Raw genomic sequence first — 19,645 nt, 5'->3', positions numbered from 1 at the left:
ATGTGGAGGCAGCCCATAAGGGCCAGGGATCTTGATTGTGATGACATGTTGGCTGGGGGACATGAGTGGGGGCCTGCTGGCAGGTGCCCCGCAATGCTGTGGGGTGGGGGTGCAGGGGGACATGAGTGGGACATGAGTGGGGGCCTGCTGGCAGGTGCCCCACAGTGCTGGGGGGTGGGGGTGCAGGGGGACATGAGTTGAACATGAGTGGGAGCCTGGTGGAGGGTGCGCCTGGATGCTGGGGGTGCTGGGAGACATGTGTGGGGGCCTGGTGGAGGGTGCCCCTGGATGCTGGGGGGTGGGGGTGCTGGAAGACATGTGTGGGGGCATGGTGGAGGGTGCCCTGCACTGCTGGGGGGTGGGGGTGCTGGGAGACATGAGTGTGGGCCTGGTGGAGGGTGCACTGCACTGCTGGGGGGTGGGGGTGCTGGGAGACATGTGTGGGGGCCTGGTGGAGGGTGCCCCTGACTGCTGGGGGGTGGGGGTGCTGGGAGACATGTGTGGGGGCCTGGTGGAGGGTGCCCTGCACTGCTGGGGGGTGGGGGTGCAGGGGGACATGAGTTGAACATGAGTGGGAGCCTGGTGGAGGGTGCGCCTGGATGCTGGGGGTGCTGGGAGACATGTGTGGGGGCCTGGTGGAGGGTGCCCCTGGATGCTGGGGGGTGGGGGTGCTGGAAGACATGTGTGGGGGTATGGTGGAGGGTGCCCTGCACTGCTGGGGGGTGGGGGTGCTGGGAGACATGAGTGTGGGCCTGGTGGAGGGTGCACTGCACTGCTGGGGGTGCTGGGAGACATGTGTGGGGGCCTGGTGGAGGGTGCCCCTGACTGCTGGGGGGTGGGGGTGCTGGGAGACATGTGTGGGGGCCTGGTGGAGGGTGCCCCTGGATGCTGGGGGGTTGGGGGTGCTGGGAGACATGTGTGGGGGCCTGGTGGAGGGTGCCCCTGGATGCTGGGGGGTGGGGGTGCTGGGAGTCCTGTGTGGGGGCCTGGTGGAGGGTGCACTGCACTGCTGGGGGGTGCTGGGAGACATGAATGTGGGCCTGGTGGAGGGTGCCCCTGGATGCTGGGGGGTGCGGGTGCTGGGAGACATGTGTGGGGGCCTGGTGGAGGGTGCCCCTGGATGCTGGGGGGTTGGGGGTGCTGGGAGACGTGTGGGGCATGGTGGAGGGTGCCCTGCACTGCTGGGGGGTGGGGGTGCTGGGAGACATGAGTGCGGGCCTGGTGGAGGGTGCCCTGCACTGCTGGGGGTGGGGGTGCAGGGGGACATGAGTTGAACATGAGTGGGGGCCTGGTGGAGGGTGCCCCTGGATGCTGGGGGGTGGGGGTGCTGGGAGACATGTGTGGGGGCCTGGTGGAGGTTGTCCCTGGATGCTGGGGATTGGGGGTGCTGGGAGACATGTGTGGGGGCCTGGTGGAGGGTGCACTGCACTGCTGGGGGGTGAGGGTGCAGGGGGAAATGAGTTGAACATGTGCGGGGGCCTGGTGGAGGGTGCACTGCACTGCTGGGGGGTGGGGGTGCTGGGGGACATGTGTGGGGGCCTGGTGGAGGGTGCCCTTGACTGCTGGGGGTGCTGGGAGACATGAGTGGGGGCCTGCTGGCAGGTGCCCCACAGTGCTGGTGGGTGGCGGTGCAGGGGGACATGAGTTGAACATGAGTGGGGGCCTGGTGGAGGGTGCCCCTGGATGCTGGGGGGTGGGGGTGCTGGGAGACGTGTGGGGGCCTGGTGGAGGGTGCCCCTGACTTCTGGGGGGTGGGGGTGCTGGGAGACAAGTGTGGGGGCCTGGTGGAGGGTGCACTGCTCTGCTGGGGGGTGGGGGTGCTGGGAGACATGAGTGTGGGCCTGGTGGAGGGTGCCCTGCACTGCTGGAGGGTGGGGGTGCTGGGAGACATGAGTGGGGGCCTGGTGGGGGGGTGCCCCTGACTGCTGGGGGGTGGGGGTGCTGGGAGGCATGTGTGGGGGCCTGCTGGAGGGTGCACTGCACTGCTGGGGGGTGGGGGTGCTGGGGGACATGTCTGGGGGCCTGATGGAGGGTGCCCCTGACTGCTGGGGGGTGGGGGTGCTGGGAGACATGAGTGGGGGCCTGCTGTCAGGTGCCCCTGACTGCTGGGGGGGTGGGGTTGCAGGGGGACATGAGTGAGGGCCTGCTGGCAGGTGCCCCACAGTGCTGGGGGGTGGGGGTGCAGGGGGACATGAGTTGGACATGAGTGGGGGCCTGGTGGAGGGTGCCCTGCACTGCTGGGGGGTGGGGGTGCTGGGAGACATGTGTGGGGGTATGGTGGAGGGTGCCCCTGACTGCTGGGGGTGGGGGTGCAGGGGGACATGAGTTGGACATGAGTGGGGGCCTGGTGGAGGGTGCCCCTGGATGCTGGGGGGTGGGGGTGCTGGGAGACATGTGTGGGGGCCTGGTGGAGGGTGCCCATGACTGCTGGGGGTGGGGGTGCAGGGGGACATGAGTGGGACATGAGTGGGGGCCTGCTGGCAGGTGCCCCACAGTGCTGGGGGGGTGGGGGTCCAGGGGGACATGAGTTGGACATGAGTGGGGGCCTGGTGGAGGGTGCCCCTGGATGCTGGGGGCGCTGGGAGATGTATGTGGGCCTGGTGGAGGGTGCCCCTGACTGCTGGGGGGTGGGGGTGCAGGGGGACATGAGTTGGACATGAGTGGGGGCCTGGTGGAGGTGCCCCTGGATGCTGGGGGATGGGGGTGCAGGGAGACAAGTGTGGGGGCCTGTGGAGGGTGCCCATGACTGCTGGGGGGTGGGGGTGCAGGGGGACAGGAGTTGGACATGAGTGGGGGCCTGCTGGCAGGTGCCCCACAGTGCTGGGGGGTGGGGGTGCTGGGAGACATGCGTTGTTGATCAGTAGTGCAAGGTGACATGTGGCTTGGCTGGGGGGCATGCCCATGGTGGATGGGCTGCCTGCGGGACATGAGCAGGGGTGCAGGGTAGTCCCCTGTGGTGTGGGCTGCCTGCAGGGGCCGTGGAGGTTGTAGAGCGAACACCTGGGAGGACCCACACGGCCAATTCACGTGTAGTACTACCCGGAAACCCCTGAAATACACGTACCCTGCTAAAAATGGCGTGTGAGACTTCCCGCGCACCTCGAAATACACGTACCCAGGACATTCGCGTGTGGAACTTCCCGCGCACCCCTGAAATACACGTACCCTGCTGAATTCGCGTGTGAAACTTCCCGCACACCCCAGGAATACACGTACCCAGGACAATCGCGTGTGGAACTTCCGGCGCACCCCTGATATACACGTGCCCTGATGGAATCGCGTGTGAAACTTCCCGCGCACCCCTGAAATACACGTACCCTGCTGAATTTGTGTGTGAGACTTCCCGTGCACCCCTGAAATACACGTACCCTGCTGAATTCGCGTGTGAGACTTCCCGCGCACCTCGAAATACACGTACACAGGACATTCGCGTGTGGAACTAACCGCGCACCCCTGAAATACACGTGCCCTGATGGAATCGCGTGTGAAACTTCCCGCGCACCCCTGAAATACACGTACCCTGCTGAATTCACGTGTGAAACTTCCTGCACACCCCAGGAATACACGTACCCAGGACAATTGCGTGTGGAACTTCCCGCGCACTCCTGAAATACACGTACCCTGCTGAATTCGCGTGTGAAACTTCCCGCGCACCCGTGAAATACACGTTCCCCGCTTGGCGTTTGCTGTTTGGCAGCCCTGTGAACTGGTCCAGGGTTAGCACAGACATTTGCGATGAAATGGGGATTTTGATGGCTTTTCCTTGGGCGAGGGCGTTCTTGGGGGCGTAACTGGCGCTGCTGCAGGGTCGCTGCGCCACTGTGCGCCACGGCTGGTTTTGGAGGCTAAAATCCATGAATACGCTGTGCGATGAAATGGATTTTATCACACGCGGCTGGCGCAGTGTATCGCACGGGGACACTGTGCGCCAGCCGCGTGCGCCACTTTTGTGCGAAATTCTATGAATTACCCTGTATATCTTTACTAGATAGACTTAGCTTGCTTCATCTGTATATTTTCCTGCTCCAATAAAGGCTCTTGCTTCTCAGGAATTTTCTGTAAATATTATTTTCCTTGAATCTTCACAACTACTTGGATTTACATGGATTCTTATAAAACTTATTAACAGAGCTATGAAAACTGCAACCTTCCTCTTGGGAAACTGGAATGAAAGGCAGTTTAGAACTCTTGTAAGAGTTCCAAACTACCCCACGATTCTTCTCCTCCATTCACTGTTGCTGAATGGAAACTCCATCTTGCTTTGGGGAAACAAATGCTTCCTGCAGGTTAAGGAAACTTGACATATTCTCAAAGCAATCCATAACATAACCCAAACAACATTCTACTAACACCTTCACTAAAAGTATGTAAATGGTGAACCTAAAAATGATGTCTACATGAATCTTTTTAGTGAGTGTTTTCTGAAAGTATGTGTTTTTGGAATTCTAGAAATGTACCATGGAATCCTGACAAGATGTTGCAGAATGTCAAACAATAGGCTGCACTGAGTATTCCCCTGCACCAATTCCTTAGGATGTAATAATATTTCAGACATCTGGTAGAAAATAGCTAATTGCAATTTCTTGGGACAATTTGTTAGCACACCAAACTGAGATCATAGACAGGCTCTGGCATGATATTTTGGAGATTCATTTAGATTATTTTGCAACAGATTGCTGAGGATGTCTTGCATTTTTCAGAAAAGTGGTTGGCACTCTGAACAATCCAACACTGAATATGTCTCACCTTTTCTTAGGAACCGTGCTAGCACAACATTAGAGTTCAGAATGTGGTTTTACTCTTTTTCTGTGGTGAACTGTTAGCACTTTCAACAATACATTAGAGGTGTCTTACCCTTTCTTGAGAGGCTGTAGTTGAATATCACCAAGCAGCTTGACGGTGATGGTGTACTTCATCTCAATTTCCCCATGATTCTCCAGTGTGAAGTTACGGGATTTCCGGCTGCCAATGACCATAGCTCCAAAGTTAATATCCCTGGCAGGGAAGATGTTGTACTTGGTGAAGACGGATCGTACAGATACTTTGATTGGTATACTGGCAATTGTCTCGCCACCTTCTGAAAGGTTTGGCTCAATGACCTGAAAGAACAACAAGCAGGCAGGTGAGTGGGGGCCAAGATGCACAGCAAGAAAGGATGGAAGAACAAGGGAAATAAAAAGTTAAATATCTTAACTGTGGTTGCAATGGGCACTTTGTTTTCATTTAAATTCTATACCTCTGGAAATACCCAAGACACCAAACTTGGACCTCTGAACATTTATTTAGGCTCTCACAATCCTGTGGAGCATCACTTAGATCCAATTGTGTTGCACATGTGCCACATGACACCACCCACAAGTGACAGCACCAAATAATATAGGAGGTGCCATAAACCTGCAAGGCAATCACTTCCTTGGCTACCTTGCAACACTGCTACACTATTAAGTGGCAACATGATAAATATGCAGAGGAAACAATCTATCCATCACAAACTTTTCCTTCTGATGGACATATTTCCACAGCAACGACCTAACACCTTTTGGATGGGAGACCACAAGTACAAGTCACAGAAGAATTCTGGTACGGAAATATATATGCTGAACCACAGTGATCTCCAATATAGCACACACTCTAATTGCATAATATAAATGGCTAGCAAATTCCTGAACAGACCATCAAGCAGCAGCTATAATTATTTGCTCAACTGACTCTCCTTGCAATAACTCAGCTGTAGCAGCCTGACCCCTAATGGAAATGATGTGGGTTGCTGCATAATAGCTTGATACAAGTAAGTATGCATCTGGAAAAGATTTGTTGAGACAAAGCCACCCCTGGATGGACACCAAAATACTGCCGATTCATCAGACTTGGAAATTCAGTGGCTAAAAGTCCTCTTTGGAGAGAACCAGAGAAACATCTGGTCGGCTCTTATGGATGTGGTGGAGGAAAAAGTGTGGATAACTGAGTATAATGAGACTCTTTTAAAACCTGCGGTAAAAAAAGATTGGGTCACTCTGAATTCTTACCTTGCTTTTCCAAAAACAACACTTTAGAAATATTTTCCAAATAACGAAAGCTCTGATGTAGAGAAACAATGAAAAAAGATAAAGTGCCAAAATAGATCACATATTCCTATGAAAAATAAAGCTGCGCTGTACAAAAAAGTATTCAACGGTCCTAAATCTGTGGCGCAGAAAAACAGAGCTAAACTTGCCTCCTGGGAGCAGAGTAGTGTCAGAATTATAGAAGAGTCCAGTGTTCTTATACTATTTCAGAATTATTGTAAATAATAAGCAGTGTGTGACTTTAAAAACATGTTCCATAGTTGGTGGAGACATCCGAAGCTTATAAATCCAGGGCGGGTGCTGAAGGAGGGTTCAATTAATTACTCTTTGATGGTATTAGTTACATGAAGCAGAAATGTGTTATTAGTCATATGCAACCAACAGATTTGCATGGTTCTAGACAGAATTTGGGGGCTCCGGTCAATATGCACTCATATACTACATACTCCAAATAATGATTCTGCTAACAGAAGTTGATGATGCAGGAACTTTGAAAAGAACTAAACAATCTCTGTGTCACCATTAACCAACAGAGAATCCAGCTGATTAATCGCCCATTTCCAGATTTCAGCATCTATTCTCTCGGTTCCATGACAACCCACCCGCTTATCAACTCTTTCTAGAGAGGGGTGATATTGTACAATGTCAGAGTATCTATTCATTCAGAGCATCCTTGATGAAGCCAGTCAGTGCCTTTTCCTGTCTTAGGAGAATTCGGGGAAACAGGATTTGATACTAAATCCATACAACAACAGTGTTAGGAATAATTCTTTTTCCTGCTTTTCCTCCATAGACATCTATGGAATCCCAGCTCCTGCAGTCATTTGCTGTTGTTTTAAACCAGACCTGACTTTTAGAGGCAAGTAACGTTGTTTTGCTTTACTAACCTTGATTAGCTCATCTCTTCTGGGGGGCACTGAATAGTCCATATGCCTATCAGTGCAGTGGAACGACTGTGTGCTTCATTGTGAAATTCCTTGTTTATTTTAAACTGCACACATCACCTTTTAGTGAGGTGCGCAAGGTATTTTTGTGTCCCTTTAACTTTGTCTTTTGCAATGTTAAGGTTATTTGCATTATGTGTCCAAGATGGGCTTGTAGCAGAAGATATTTTTCTACTGTGTATTTTTAGAATCTTGTGTGAACTTTTGCATTTTCCAGCAAAATGTCTTAGAGTACCATATTATTTAAAATGACTGTGCCACAAGTTTTCGAGCTGTCCATCTTGTCTTATGGAGTTGTTCCTGCCCTCTCATGGAGGACACGCCATACATGGCAAGCCGTTTCCCAGGCAAAGCCTCAGTTTTCCCAGGCAGAGAAGCAGTATGTATTTGTGGCTGGGACGGTCTGGTCCTAGTTCGCATCCTGGCTAAAGTGCGTCTGTTGCTGGGCAAATGTGGTGGCTGGAAGCGGTTTATGATTGGACAACCCCTGCTAGTTTGAATGCTGCAGATTACTACTATTGGCAGGCTTGTGGGCGACTCCAGCTTGGATCCTAGATGAAAAGGAGGACACATTCAGCCATTCTTCAGATCCTCGTTGGAGCCCAGAACCCTTTGAAGAGAAGCATTGTGTTGAAGACACGGAACCTGTTGTTGTAGCCATCCAGTATTGTTAACTTCAACCATCCTGGTGATGCTATGCTCCTTTGCTGAACTCCAGAAGGCCATCAACCACAGGAACAACCAGTCGTAACCCCTGCTTGAGGATTCTACCATTGGAAGCCTTCAAAAGTGTTCTGTGGGATGGCAAGCTTCCTCATGGGCTACCTTGCTGCATCGGTCATCCCGAGTTCGAACTGGGGAATCTGCAGACCCTCGACCTGTGAAAAAAAATGAAAAAAAGAGGCTTCCCCCTGCAATTCCATGGCTCCAGCATGAAGAGAGGCCTCGCTTGACCAGCGCGGCGGTGTGTGCTCTCCGCTCTTTTAGGTGATGGGTACCTTTGCCTGTTTGGTGATCAGCAAAGGGGCACATCATAGAAAAAATCTTATTCCCTCACAGAGAGGAGGTTCGGGTTTAGGCTTTAACCTGGGCTCTACTATCAAGTCAGGGCAAGATTCCACTCCAATTCCTGTAACACCCGTCTTCTTGCCGTTAAGTGACAAACCCCTAATCCCAATACCCTTTATGAACCCTGCACCAGCGTTCCTTTGACTCCCCTCCAGCAGAATGGAGATACGAAGCAATAGGGCACAACAATTTCAGGAGCCTTTGAAGTGGGACTTAAGAATGAATAGAGGTACAGGGAGAGAGTTAACATACCTGTTTTTTTACCCCCATACCTCTGTAGGGTTTAACGGGCGTAAAGTCCTTGCGCTCACTGTCCCTTGCCTGACTGTGATCGATAGAGTTCTGGTCAAAGATCCCCCCCCCCCCCTGGCTGCCACTAAGGTTGTTGGAATGGGAGAGGGTCTCCAAAGAACTTTGCTTCCATTGTTCTGCAATTCTAACACACTTACAAAGTGCTTGTTGGCTTTTCCAACACTACTATAGAAAACTGTAAAGCCTCCTAGAATCCTGTAAAGGGTTTTAGTTGGGCATGTGACTCTAAGGGCACTAGGCCCCATGTCTTCTAACAAGGGAAGGGCTTTTAATGTAGAAACGTATTATTATAAGGCTGTGTACGGTGTTTAACTCCTTTCTTTTTAAACTGCATTTATTTAATTATTCAGGCAGACAGGCAGTCCGATTGGATGCAGGTTGCATTCCACACACAGTACATATAACAGTATATATCATAATGGTTAATTTCATACATTGGTCCTCTACAGGCAGTTAAAGCAATCTATTTGTATACATTGTTAGACTGCGCTTCACTCAGGTATTCATCTAGGGGGTCCCATTTATTTTTAGGTCTACTGGTTGCACTAATAGTTGCGATATATCCCTCCTCCCTCTTGTTTAGCCATTCCGTGCTTGATGGTGCCACCTTGGATTTCCATTTCAACAAAATAAATGTTTTCGCAACCGTGCAGCTTATATTAAACAGTCGACGTTTTTTGGTTGAAACTTTACCCATGTCTCGAAGTAGGTATTTGAGGGGATGTAGTACTGGTGGTATACCGGTCATGAGGTGCAGTATTCCCACCAGGTCTTGCCAGAATTGTGATATTTTCGGACATGTCCAAAACATATGGACTGAGACTGCACCCTTGCTCCCACACGTTGTGCATTTACAATCAGGGTCGGGTGAGAAGCGGGCCACCCTGACAGGAGTGTAATGTTATTGGTTTAGGACCTTGAATTGAATAAGGCGCAGGCGTGCATTGAGAGCAACTTCTTTCGTTAGGCGACAATAGCTGTGCCATTTGCTGTCGTCTATGCCCATAGTTAGATCTTTTTCCCATTTGAACTTTGCAGTGTTTCTCAAAGGCTGAGCGGCCTGAAACCCCCCCCCCCCTATATAATTTAGACACCAATCCTCTTTGTGGGTCTTTCTGTACCACTATCTCCATGCATTCACATGTTTCGGGCTCAAGAAAACAGCCATTTTCTATGTGCCGCAGCACTCATACAGTAATATTGTAGCAATTTAACAGAGTTAATACCTAATTTTTCTGAAATCTCCTCCTGCGTCACAAACCTTCCTTCGGGGAATAGGTCTCCTAGTGTCATTGTTTCCCCGGCATCCCAAGACTTCTGTATATCGCGTCCGTAAGTGCAGGGTGAGGGGAGACCCGGGCAGCGCCAGAGCCCAATCTTATCACTATATGGAATTGATATCACTAGGATCCTGACAACTCAGGTCCATGCATTAATTGTCAAATGCACCGGGTCGAATGTGCAAATGTCAGAGTAGTGGTCATCAAGTATAACAGGTCTAAGGTCCGTCAGGGCTGCACCATATCTTAGATGTGCTGGGCCCACATCGGGGGCATACCAATATCCAGCGAACTGCGCCTGAGCCACTAGATAATATAACGAAGTCTGGCACGGCCAATGCCCCACTCTCGTATGGCTCAGTCAGTCCCTCCCAGCTCATGTGGGATGTACCATTCCCCCAGGCAACTTGCGACGCCAGTGATCGGAGCCTCACAAAAAAGGAGAGCCTGGCCAGATTGCTATTGAAGTATAGTAACACAAAAGTTTGGGGACCACCACCATTTCCAAGAGGGATAACGTGCCATATACGGAGATCTGGAATCTAGTCCACAGTGTGAGTTAAACCGCTATAGCATCCACGTATGTTAAGCGATTGTCTTCCAAGAGGGTTTGTTGTGTGCGAGATAGTGTGACCTGCAAGTATTTAAAGGAGTTCGGGGCCCACCGGAATCTTCTAGGGTCGGCTGGTGTTGCAGTGTTATCTGTTAATGGGAATAATTCATACATAGAAGTGTTAATCTTGTATCCTGAATGTTTGGTGAATCTGGCAACCTCTTCCATGATTGCAAAAAAGTGAGGAATCTATTTTTTGGTACTAATGTCGAAGAACTCTGCGCCCTTTTTATCTTTTGTGTTCATACAGTTAAGGTCGCATGTGTAATTAGGGTAACCGTGGAGTCCTATGATTCCTCTACTCCACTAGGAAAAGACCATAACAGAAAGTGTTACCCTTATGTGTTGCTTGTTTCCGTGGTGTCACGACGTTTGAAAATGGAAGTTAGGAGGGCCTTGTGTAAATATCCGCTGTATCAAAACTAAAAGTTAAGACAGCCGTGGACAGTCCACGGCTGTCTTAACTTTTAGTTTTGATACAGCGGATATTTTCAAACGTCGTGACACCACGGAAACAAGTGAGGAATTCCTTCAACAGATTAGAAATTAAAAGAAGGGACACGGGATTTAACCCATGACTGGATTCAAGCTTTTGAGAACATTTAAGAGGACGGTTACATTGGCCCTGATTTGAGAAAAACGTTGGTTACGTTGAAACACGTGTCATCACTAAAGGGCAACAGTTTTCTATATAATCACTAAAGGGCAACAGTTTTTTATATAAATATTGGTGAATCAAAACACAAATCTTGTGTGGTACCTTATTTCCTTCTCCATCTGTATGGAGTAAAAACAACTTGGGCGCATGAGCAACACATAAGGGTAACACTTTCTGTTATGGTCTCTTCCATGATTGCACCCAGATTTCCATTTAGATTCCTAATATATAATAGAGTGTCATCTGCGTACAGTGATATGATTTGTGGGGGTCCAGCGATATGCATTTCCCTGTGTGCATGTTGATCCCTGATTACTCACGCTAGTGGCTCTAACAATAATAGGGAGGAAGGGCAGCCCTGGCGTGTACCCCGAGCCAACCAGAAAACCTTGGAAATTGTGCCGTTTGTGCGGACCCCGGCTACTGGATTTGCATATAGCAGTTTTATATACCCAATAAAGTTGTGGCTCACTCCAAAGTGGTTGAGCACTCCAAACAGATAGTTCCATGATACGGAGTACTCCAAACAGATAGTTCCATGTCAAACGCCTTTTCAGCGTCTAGCCATACTGCCACTGCTTGGGCCTGTGGGTTTATTTGCGACATACTGGCAAAGTCAACATAAATGAAGGGTTGTTGATCTCGTGGGAATAAAATCCACTTGGTCAGAGAGCACCAGGTACGTTATGTGTGGTAGGAGCCTGTTTGCAAGGACTTACCCAAACATTTTGGCATTGATGTTAATCAGTGATAATGGATGGTAAGATGGAACCTCATTCGGTGGTTTACCTGGTTTCGGGAGTACTGATATTACGGCCTCGGTATGTGTGGGTGGGAATTGCCCCTCTCTCAGTGATTCCTCCCAAACCTTGACAAGGCATGGAGCTAGTGTTTCAGCGTATGTCTTATATAGTTCTATGACTAATCCGTCAGGACCGGGGGCTCTGCCAGATGAGAGCGAATCATTGGATGTGCGAAACGCTCCTGTCATCCATTCAATCCCAGTAATGGGTTTCACCCCTCTCCCTAAATTTTAATTATACTGGCCATGACATGTCCGGGTCGGTCTTCCTATCAGTATCGACAAGCTTTCACAGGTTTTGTCATGTACTGTACTTCGCGATCAGCCAATGTCTAAAATTTCAAAAGGTTGTCCTTAATTACCCCCAGTAGTGCCTTATCGGCTGTGTTGCCGTGCTCATTCTCTAATATATGTAGCCTACGTTCTGCCTGCAAGCTCCTGTCTAATGGCTTTGAGTACTAAGGATGTAACTGAAATAAGCTCGACCCGCAACCAGGCCTGAAAGGTTTCCCATACTGTGGCGTAACTTGAGACCAAGTTTTTGTTGATCTCAAAAAACCCTGCTATTGTCTTGTGTAGGTCTTCAACCAGTGTGTTGTCTAAAAGAGCATTCTGTGACATGGTCCAGAGCAGGCGGGGGTGAGGTGGATCAGTATGTTCCAGTGATATCACCACAGGGGAGTGGTCTGAAAGTGTTTGTGGCAGGATATTGCTCCCTGGTAGGTCGTGGGGCCCACGTGGATGAAAATAGCCAATCGTCAATCCGCGATGCGGCATCATGGGCTGTGGAGTAGTACGTGTATTCAGTCGTCCTAGGGTGTTTCTCCCTCCAGACATCTATAAGGCCCAGTTGTACTATTGCTTGCTTAATCATTTTTTCTGCAGCAGTAGGGGCACGTCGTGTGGTCATAGATCTGTCCTTATGTAAGTCCGGGATGGTATTAAAGTCCCCTACCCATATAATGGGAGCCTCGGTCTTCTTTGCCAATAACCCAGATATCTGGCCATAAAATCCCAGATCATCTGTGTTTGATCCGTATGTGTTTACAAGTGTGACCCTCTCACCTGTCATTTTCCCGCTGGAACAGTCATCTGTCAGCTCCATTTCGGTGCAAACCCCTCATGCACCGCTCCCAGCGCATGTGTCTCCTGTAGCATTACAATTTTGGGGGAATGACGTTCAAGGTACACCGCAATCTTCCGGGCTTTAATCAGATTATTCAGGCCCCGGATATTCCATGATAGAAAATCTATTGTTTCACCCAGCATTTATTTGTGAACCACACCAATTTTTATGTTCGTGTTTTGGGTAACAAATCTGTGCATAGTGTCTCCCACATTCAACAATCCTCCCAACACTGTCAGCTTTTAACTTACCATTTCTCTCTTCCTATCCCCAGAATTCTACAAACTCCCTTACTTGTAACTCTCCCTCAACATTCCATTGTGCCCTCCTCCCGCACCATCTGCCCCAACTTGATGATGTTTCCCAAAATGAACTGTGGAACACTGGGGATGGCAGTGAGCAGTCATCGCTCGTAACGGCAAGATCCACTGCCGTGTGCCCCGGCTTCAATCAAAATGTAACCTGTCAAAATCAAATACTGTTATCACGAAAACCTGTATGAGCTTCCACATAAGGACCATGATTTTGGTCATTCCCTTGGGCGTGTGGTGGAAGTGGGATCATTGCCTCGGCATAGACTATGGCCGTTGAAGGATTTTTTAAAGAATGTGCTGTGCCTCCATGTTGTGTATGCAATTTTGCAGGAAACATAAGGGCGTATGGGACGCTTCTGGCCCTGAGTAGCTTCTTCACCGGTTCATACGACTGCCTCAGGACTTGTACTCCAGATGCAAAGTCCGAGTAGATGTGGACGTTACTAGATTCGTATCTAAGCGTCCCTTGCTCCCTGGATAATTTCAGGATGAGGTCCCTGCCTTTGTAATTGAGTAGACTCACTATGATCGTGCGTGGACGGGCACCTGGCCTAGGCAATGGTGCAAGAGTTTGGTGGGCACTCTGAACCAGGAAGTGTGTGGAGAATTTGGTTGGCCCAAACATGGATGTCAGCAAGCTTTCGACAAACGGCTCCATGGGTGAATAGCATGCCGCCTCGGGGTATTCCAATGAAAAGTATGTTTCACCTTGAACGCGACTCAAGGTCATCGCACTTGCCACGTATTTTGGTGAGTTCGGACCTTAGTTCAGCTATGTCTCGGACGTGTCTTCCCACCGCATCTTCTGTATCTCCGATTTTGGTTTTAGCCTCATTGATACAGGCAGTCTCCTTCACCAGCTTGAACTTCAAAGATCCAATCGTTGCCACGATATCGTCAAGTTTGACATTAATGGGCATTAAGCCACTCTGCATTGCCTGCAGTAGTTGATCTTCGCGTGCTTCACTAGGGATGCTGTTCGAACTTTCTCCTTGAACCTGGCTTACCGATGGCGGGGTGAATGAGTCCATCATGCCTTTCTCCCCAGCTCCTTTGGTCATGATGCCCTACGGGTCTGAGTTCTATCAGTTGTTTCATGGGTTTTGATATGTCGCCTTGCCAAGTTGCTGAGTGTGACAAAGAGCTGTCCACTGCGTTGCTGCCTTAAGGTAGTGGGTGTAGCGGTTCCGTACTGAGTTTGCAATGCGCGGATCCTGGACGTATCCCTCTTTGCCTGTTTAGGTGTGTCTGAGTGCACAGACTGCTGTTGTGTGTGAGGCAGCCTGTGATTAGGATCTGTATGTTCAGGGTTTGGCTCTATTCCTTGTAGTGACTTAATGTAGCGGCTGACCGGTTCAGTGTTGTTCACTCAGTGGTCGGTGTCAACAGGGCCAATCATGCATCTTCCATCAAGTAGGGGGGTATTGTGTGCCGCTTTTAGCATAGAATAATGGCGGAGGTGAGGCACATAATATGGTACCTGTTGTGTGTCCCAGGGTTTATCAACTTCTTGCAGCTCCAGCTGGTGATTATCAAGCAGTTCCGTTGCTGCCCACACAGAGGATTGATATCAGGATTAGTATGCACCAGGGATCGCACCAGTCCCAGTGTCCCACCAGTAGATAATGCATAGGCTGTCCAGTTCAGTATTTATCCTCTCGATGGCCGGTATGGAAAGGGATAATCATGCCCCCCTCATCCAGTGAGAGAGGGTTGCGTGCCGCTCCAAACACAGCAAGATGACAGTGGAGAGGCACGCAGCGTGGTTTCCAATGCGCAGCCCAGGGTGTATCACCTTATATTTATTCTAGCCCCGGAAGGTGGTTATCAAGCAGTCAGATGGGAGGGGGGCAGGCACTCGACTGAGTTTGGGTGGCTCTCATCGCCAGGAATGGAGCAACTGCGACAGCGAGATCACCTCCCGAGGTGTCACGCTCATCTACGCCCCTCCCCACTTACTTCAGTTCAGGGCGATCAAGTTACACAGCGGTCTGCAGGTGTCCATGGGGTAGCTGTATCAGGAGAGGTTGCCACCTCTTAACAGAGTACGTTTGGTGCTTCCGCTGCCACTCATGGAGCGGGTTGCAGGGCTTTTGGTCCCTCCTCTTTTAAACCGGCATCGCCAGTTCTTGTGGATGTCAATGTTGGTATTAAATTATATCTCCCCCCTCAAGCAAGAGAGAAGAGAGGGATGTGAGCCACTCCAAATACAGTGAGATGGTGGTGTTGAGGCATGCAGTGTGGTGTCCACTGCACAGCCTGGGGCGTGTTGGCTCATTTTAGCCCGGCTGGTGGTTATCAAGCAATCGGACAGGTGGGGGGGAGCAGCAACAGCGACTGTGTGATTGGGTGGCTTGCGCCGCCGGGTAAGGAGCTTTAGCGAGAACACCCCTGCGTTGTCCTACTCGTTCGCGCCCCTCCTCACTCGCTGCAGTTCGGAGCAATCAAGATCCCCCTGCAGTCCGCTGACATCCACGGGATAGCCGGGTCAGGAGTGGTCGCCACCTCTACTGGAGTCCGTTAGGAGTTCCTACTGCCACACTGCCACGCATCAGCACGGAGTGGATTGTAGGATTTTCAGCTCCTCCTCAGGCCGGCATCGCGTTCCCTCTTCACAAGTTCCCATGGATGTCAGTGCCGCCGTTGATTAATCCCTAGCGCCACAGGATATGTGAGCAGTCTGTTCTCTCTCCCCAGTTCGTCGATCAGGCCCATTCTTGGACAGGGCTCGCGCCAAGGCATCAGCTCCCTTTAGAGGTGGGTGTGTGGTCACAGTTCCGACATCATAAGGATATTTCTTCTTCCAGGATTCTGCCGGAGCTCTCTCTTAGACTGCCATTCCCTCTGGCTGCTCAACAGCGCCGCTTTAACTCCTTTCTATTTAACTATTAGTTCTCAAATTGGTTTATTACTTACCTTGTCTTTTCATCACTTTGTTTGCTACAGTGTTCTATTGCTGATCTTACTGTGTTTAAAAGTAAAGTGTTGGTGCTCTGTAGCCAGCGCACCGCAAAAGGTAAATGTGTATATATTACTAGTTTATGTTTAGAGATTTACCTGCCTGTGATTTTTTATTGATATGAGTTGTCCAAGACCTAAATAAATAATTGTATTTGTCTAAATTATGCCTAATGTGTGTTAAGAGTGTGCTAAATGTTTTTAACTGAACCCTTCAATACTCAGACACTCTACTAAGTCTAAACTTTACTGCCGAGTCATACTACCTTTATAGAGTTTGGCTAGACATCTGTACCTTTCCCGGTTGTCTAGAATAGGGTGGCCTCTCAGAGTCTGTCCAAAGGGCTGATTCTGAAAATCCAGCATAACAAACAGCCTTTACACTTTTGCCCCAGACTAACCCTTTCGTTAAAGCTTAACATTCCACTGTCTTCCAGTGAGAGTAAAACACAGTACACGACAGATTTGGGTAGCACAAATTACCTGACAGCGCAGTACTGGCTTATCAGCAATCTCAACTTCTTTCTTGGAGTTAAAGATGATTTGAACTTGTGCGGGCCGGTCGTTGGGACCCAGGGTGCCCTTCTGGGGAAGGATGGAGAGGATGGAGCTGAGATTAAATATATCAGCTGCCGCTGGTTCCAGAGAGAAGCTGTAAAGTAGCAAAAATATACACATTTGTATCACATTATTCCTCAAATTAAAAAACATAATTATGCAATCCCATTAAAAAACATTTAAATTGCTCACAATGAAGAAGATTATCAATACAGTTGAGTATGCAGTACAAAGTTCAATTAGTTGCCTTTAAAGTAATTAAAACTATTACTGTGAAAGTATTAACTGTAACAAACAACTTCAAAAAGTGAACACCAGTAACTGAAGAAGGAGCAATTACAATAGCCCATCAACTAGCCACCCGAAAGTAATGTTTTCAGAGAGGATGTTTAGTCACTACTATACAGGATCATATGGCAACCTAGTATTAAAGGCACTCTAACTCGGTAAAACACTTGTAGTGGTTAAACTGTTCAAATTTCAACCATGCAGACACAGTGCAAGGTGGTACCAACTATAACGCAGTGTAGTGAGGGCAAGTAAGGTTGTCCAGAGCACAAGTGGGGTCACCTGCCACAAGCCCAACAGTTCACTGGATACTTTGTCAGCTAGGAGCATTCGCAGTAGACTGAGGGGGGGAAGAGATTGCAAATAAGATATCTGCAAAGGAGAAATCATATCGATCATAATCAATGTTGCCCACAAGGTTCATAACTTGCTCTGCAAATGGATACTATTTCCTCTGCAGATTCCTTATCTTCGAACAAGTCACCCATCTGTTCTTAACAATTTCAGATGGAATGGCCTAAGCTGCACCAGGACAATGACACAAGCTCTCGACTAAGGATGTGCTGCACCGCAGATATTCCAAACAAAGCCTTAGCCCTAGTGTCTGAATCCAAAAAGTGGTGCATCGCAAACTTGTGCCGAGTCAACCAAGCTGGTGCCATTACGATCTCTTGGACTGGCACCTCTATCATGAAAGCAGTTGAAGCTGCATGTCCCTTGATAGAATGCACCATATTTCCCCTCTGATAGAGTCTTGTGCACTGCCATAGGATTTCTAATGCATGACACAATCTCCCGGAAGATGGTCAGCTTGTTCACAGCCACTCCTCTGGATGTGTGGCCAAAAGCCACAAACAGTTACTGTATTCATTTCAACTGACAATATAATGGTTCAGGGCCCTACTGGGGTTCAGACTGCAGAGCCTCTCCTCTACCCTGCTGAAAATGCAATAGGTAAAACATTTCAAAAGTTGTATAGAATGACCGATTTGGAATTCGAAAATCACTTTTGGTAGAAAGGACGGCTTCACTTGAACCATCACGTTTTCCTTTACTTATACTGTGTCAGGTCTGTCAGCCAACATAGTCTGTTACTCACTCATTCCACTGGGCAACATATGGCCACCAAAAAGACAGTTTCTCTCATGAGAAACTTAAAGCTGTAACTGTGCATGGGCTCAAATGCTGGTGCTATAAGGCATGCTAGGACCAGGTTCAGATCCCGCTGTGCCTGGATGTATTGTGCTGGTAGATAAAGATAATCAACCTTTTCAGGAACTAGACCACAATAGGATTTTCAAAAATGGAAACCTGCTCGGGCCTCTACATAAAGATAGACAGAAAGACCAGGAATCCGCTCAGAGCGGAGACCCACAGGCCCTCCTTAACTGGCATGAGGTAAAAATCTTAACACTCACTCCACCTAGGTCAAGAAAGGAGCAATCCGCTGCTGACTGCATCATCTGCAAAAGGACAGGGGTTCAGCTTGCTCAGCCTCTGTCACCAGGCCCCCACCACCAGGTCTAATATGGCTTTGGTAGCTTAGGTTTTCAGAAGCAAAGCATGCCTGGATAACAGATTCGGAATCACCAGTATCCTAATGCAGTGCTGTCGTATTGTCAAAAAGGACCATCACTATATTGCCCTGTCGCTGCAACTGGAACACTTGCACAGTGAAGGAATAGCCCCACCCCCTTATAAGACTCAGGCTGGCTAGCCCTCTTTCTTTTGGCCCCTGGCACTTGCAGGTTTCCTGAACGTCTGCCCCCTGTGAGAAACCTCGGGTTATTCTCCCATGTAGACCCCGAGAATCCTGGTCTGGGGAGGGCCATCCCTTCTGGATCCCAACCCTGGGGGTGGGCGAGGGAGGATCACTTGGGTCGGGGAGTCTGGGGTTGGGCCCATGGGAAGACCCCAGGTGGGATGCGTTATCCCAACGGGACGATAGGCGAGGAGGAAAAAGTTCCTGAATCCTTATGGAATATGCAGGTCCCACTGTCCCTGATCCATGAGGAAGGTGGAAATATCGTACCAGAACAGAAGTGGCAGTGAGGAGGGTCAGATGAGACAAAAGCATGGCATTGACCCTGATACCTATTTATCTTGCCGCATTTCAGACCATAGGAGGTGATGTCAAGACTAGTGCTTTCATTGCAGGGTACCAGGAATAGGGGAATCACCCCAGTTGTATAAAAACCAAGGCCAGATTATTCAGCCTATAAGTATCAGTATCTGACCTGTCCCGGTGGGGGGGGGGGTGTGGTGGTGGTGGTGGTGGTGGTGGTGGTGGTGTGTGTGTGTGTGTGTGTGTGTGTATGTATGTATATGTATATATATATATATATAGCACTGCAAGGTGAATAGTAATTAAAAAAAGCAAGAGAAAGTAATAGAAAAATGGAGAACGAGCGGCGTGAAAGGAGAAACAATACATTATGAAGGAAGGAAAGAAAAGAGGCTGCGAGCGACCCGAAAGAAGGAAAAGTGAGAAAGGTGCAAGCAGCACAAACTGAACAGAAATAAAGTATGCTAGAGGCACGACAAGGCAAAGGAAGTGTGCAAGAAGCACGGATAGGCAAAAGGTACCAGAAGGTCTAAGGAGAGGGGCCAGGAATCAAGAGTGGTCGCGCATGCGGAGGAGCAAAAGCACTGCATTCTC

General features: G+C 49.3%; 1 protein-coding gene and 1 pseudogene across 1 annotated transcript in view; one reads left to right on the top strand and one right to left on the bottom strand.

Moving 5' to 3' along the window:
• Window positions 1-4,301, top strand: part of LOC138525805 (spastin-like) — a 76,308-nt pseudogene extending 72,007 nt beyond the window's left edge.
• Window positions 1-19,645, bottom strand: part of HYDIN (HYDIN axonemal central pair apparatus protein) — a 3,273,799-nt gene that overhangs the window by 900,977 nt on the left and 2,353,177 nt on the right. Inside the window, exons 56-57 of the mRNA XM_069654775.1 lie at window positions 16,624-16,792; window positions 4,855-5,099 (exon numbers count right to left, since the gene is read on the bottom strand). Of these exons, the coding sequence (XP_069510876.1) occupies window positions 4,855-5,099; window positions 16,624-16,792 (414 nt within the window). The remainder of the gene's footprint in view (window positions 1-4,854; window positions 5,100-16,623; window positions 16,793-19,645) is intronic.

This window comes from Ambystoma mexicanum, chromosome 1p (genome assembly GCF_040938575.1).
Source record: "Ambystoma mexicanum isolate Mex_15411 chromosome 1p, UKY_AmexF1_1, whole genome shotgun sequence".
Lineage (NCBI taxonomy): Eukaryota > Metazoa > Chordata > Amphibia > Caudata > Ambystomatidae > Ambystoma > Ambystoma mexicanum.
The sequence above is the reverse complement of the archived record's forward strand: the minus strand, read 5'-3'. Positions and strand labels throughout refer to the sequence as shown.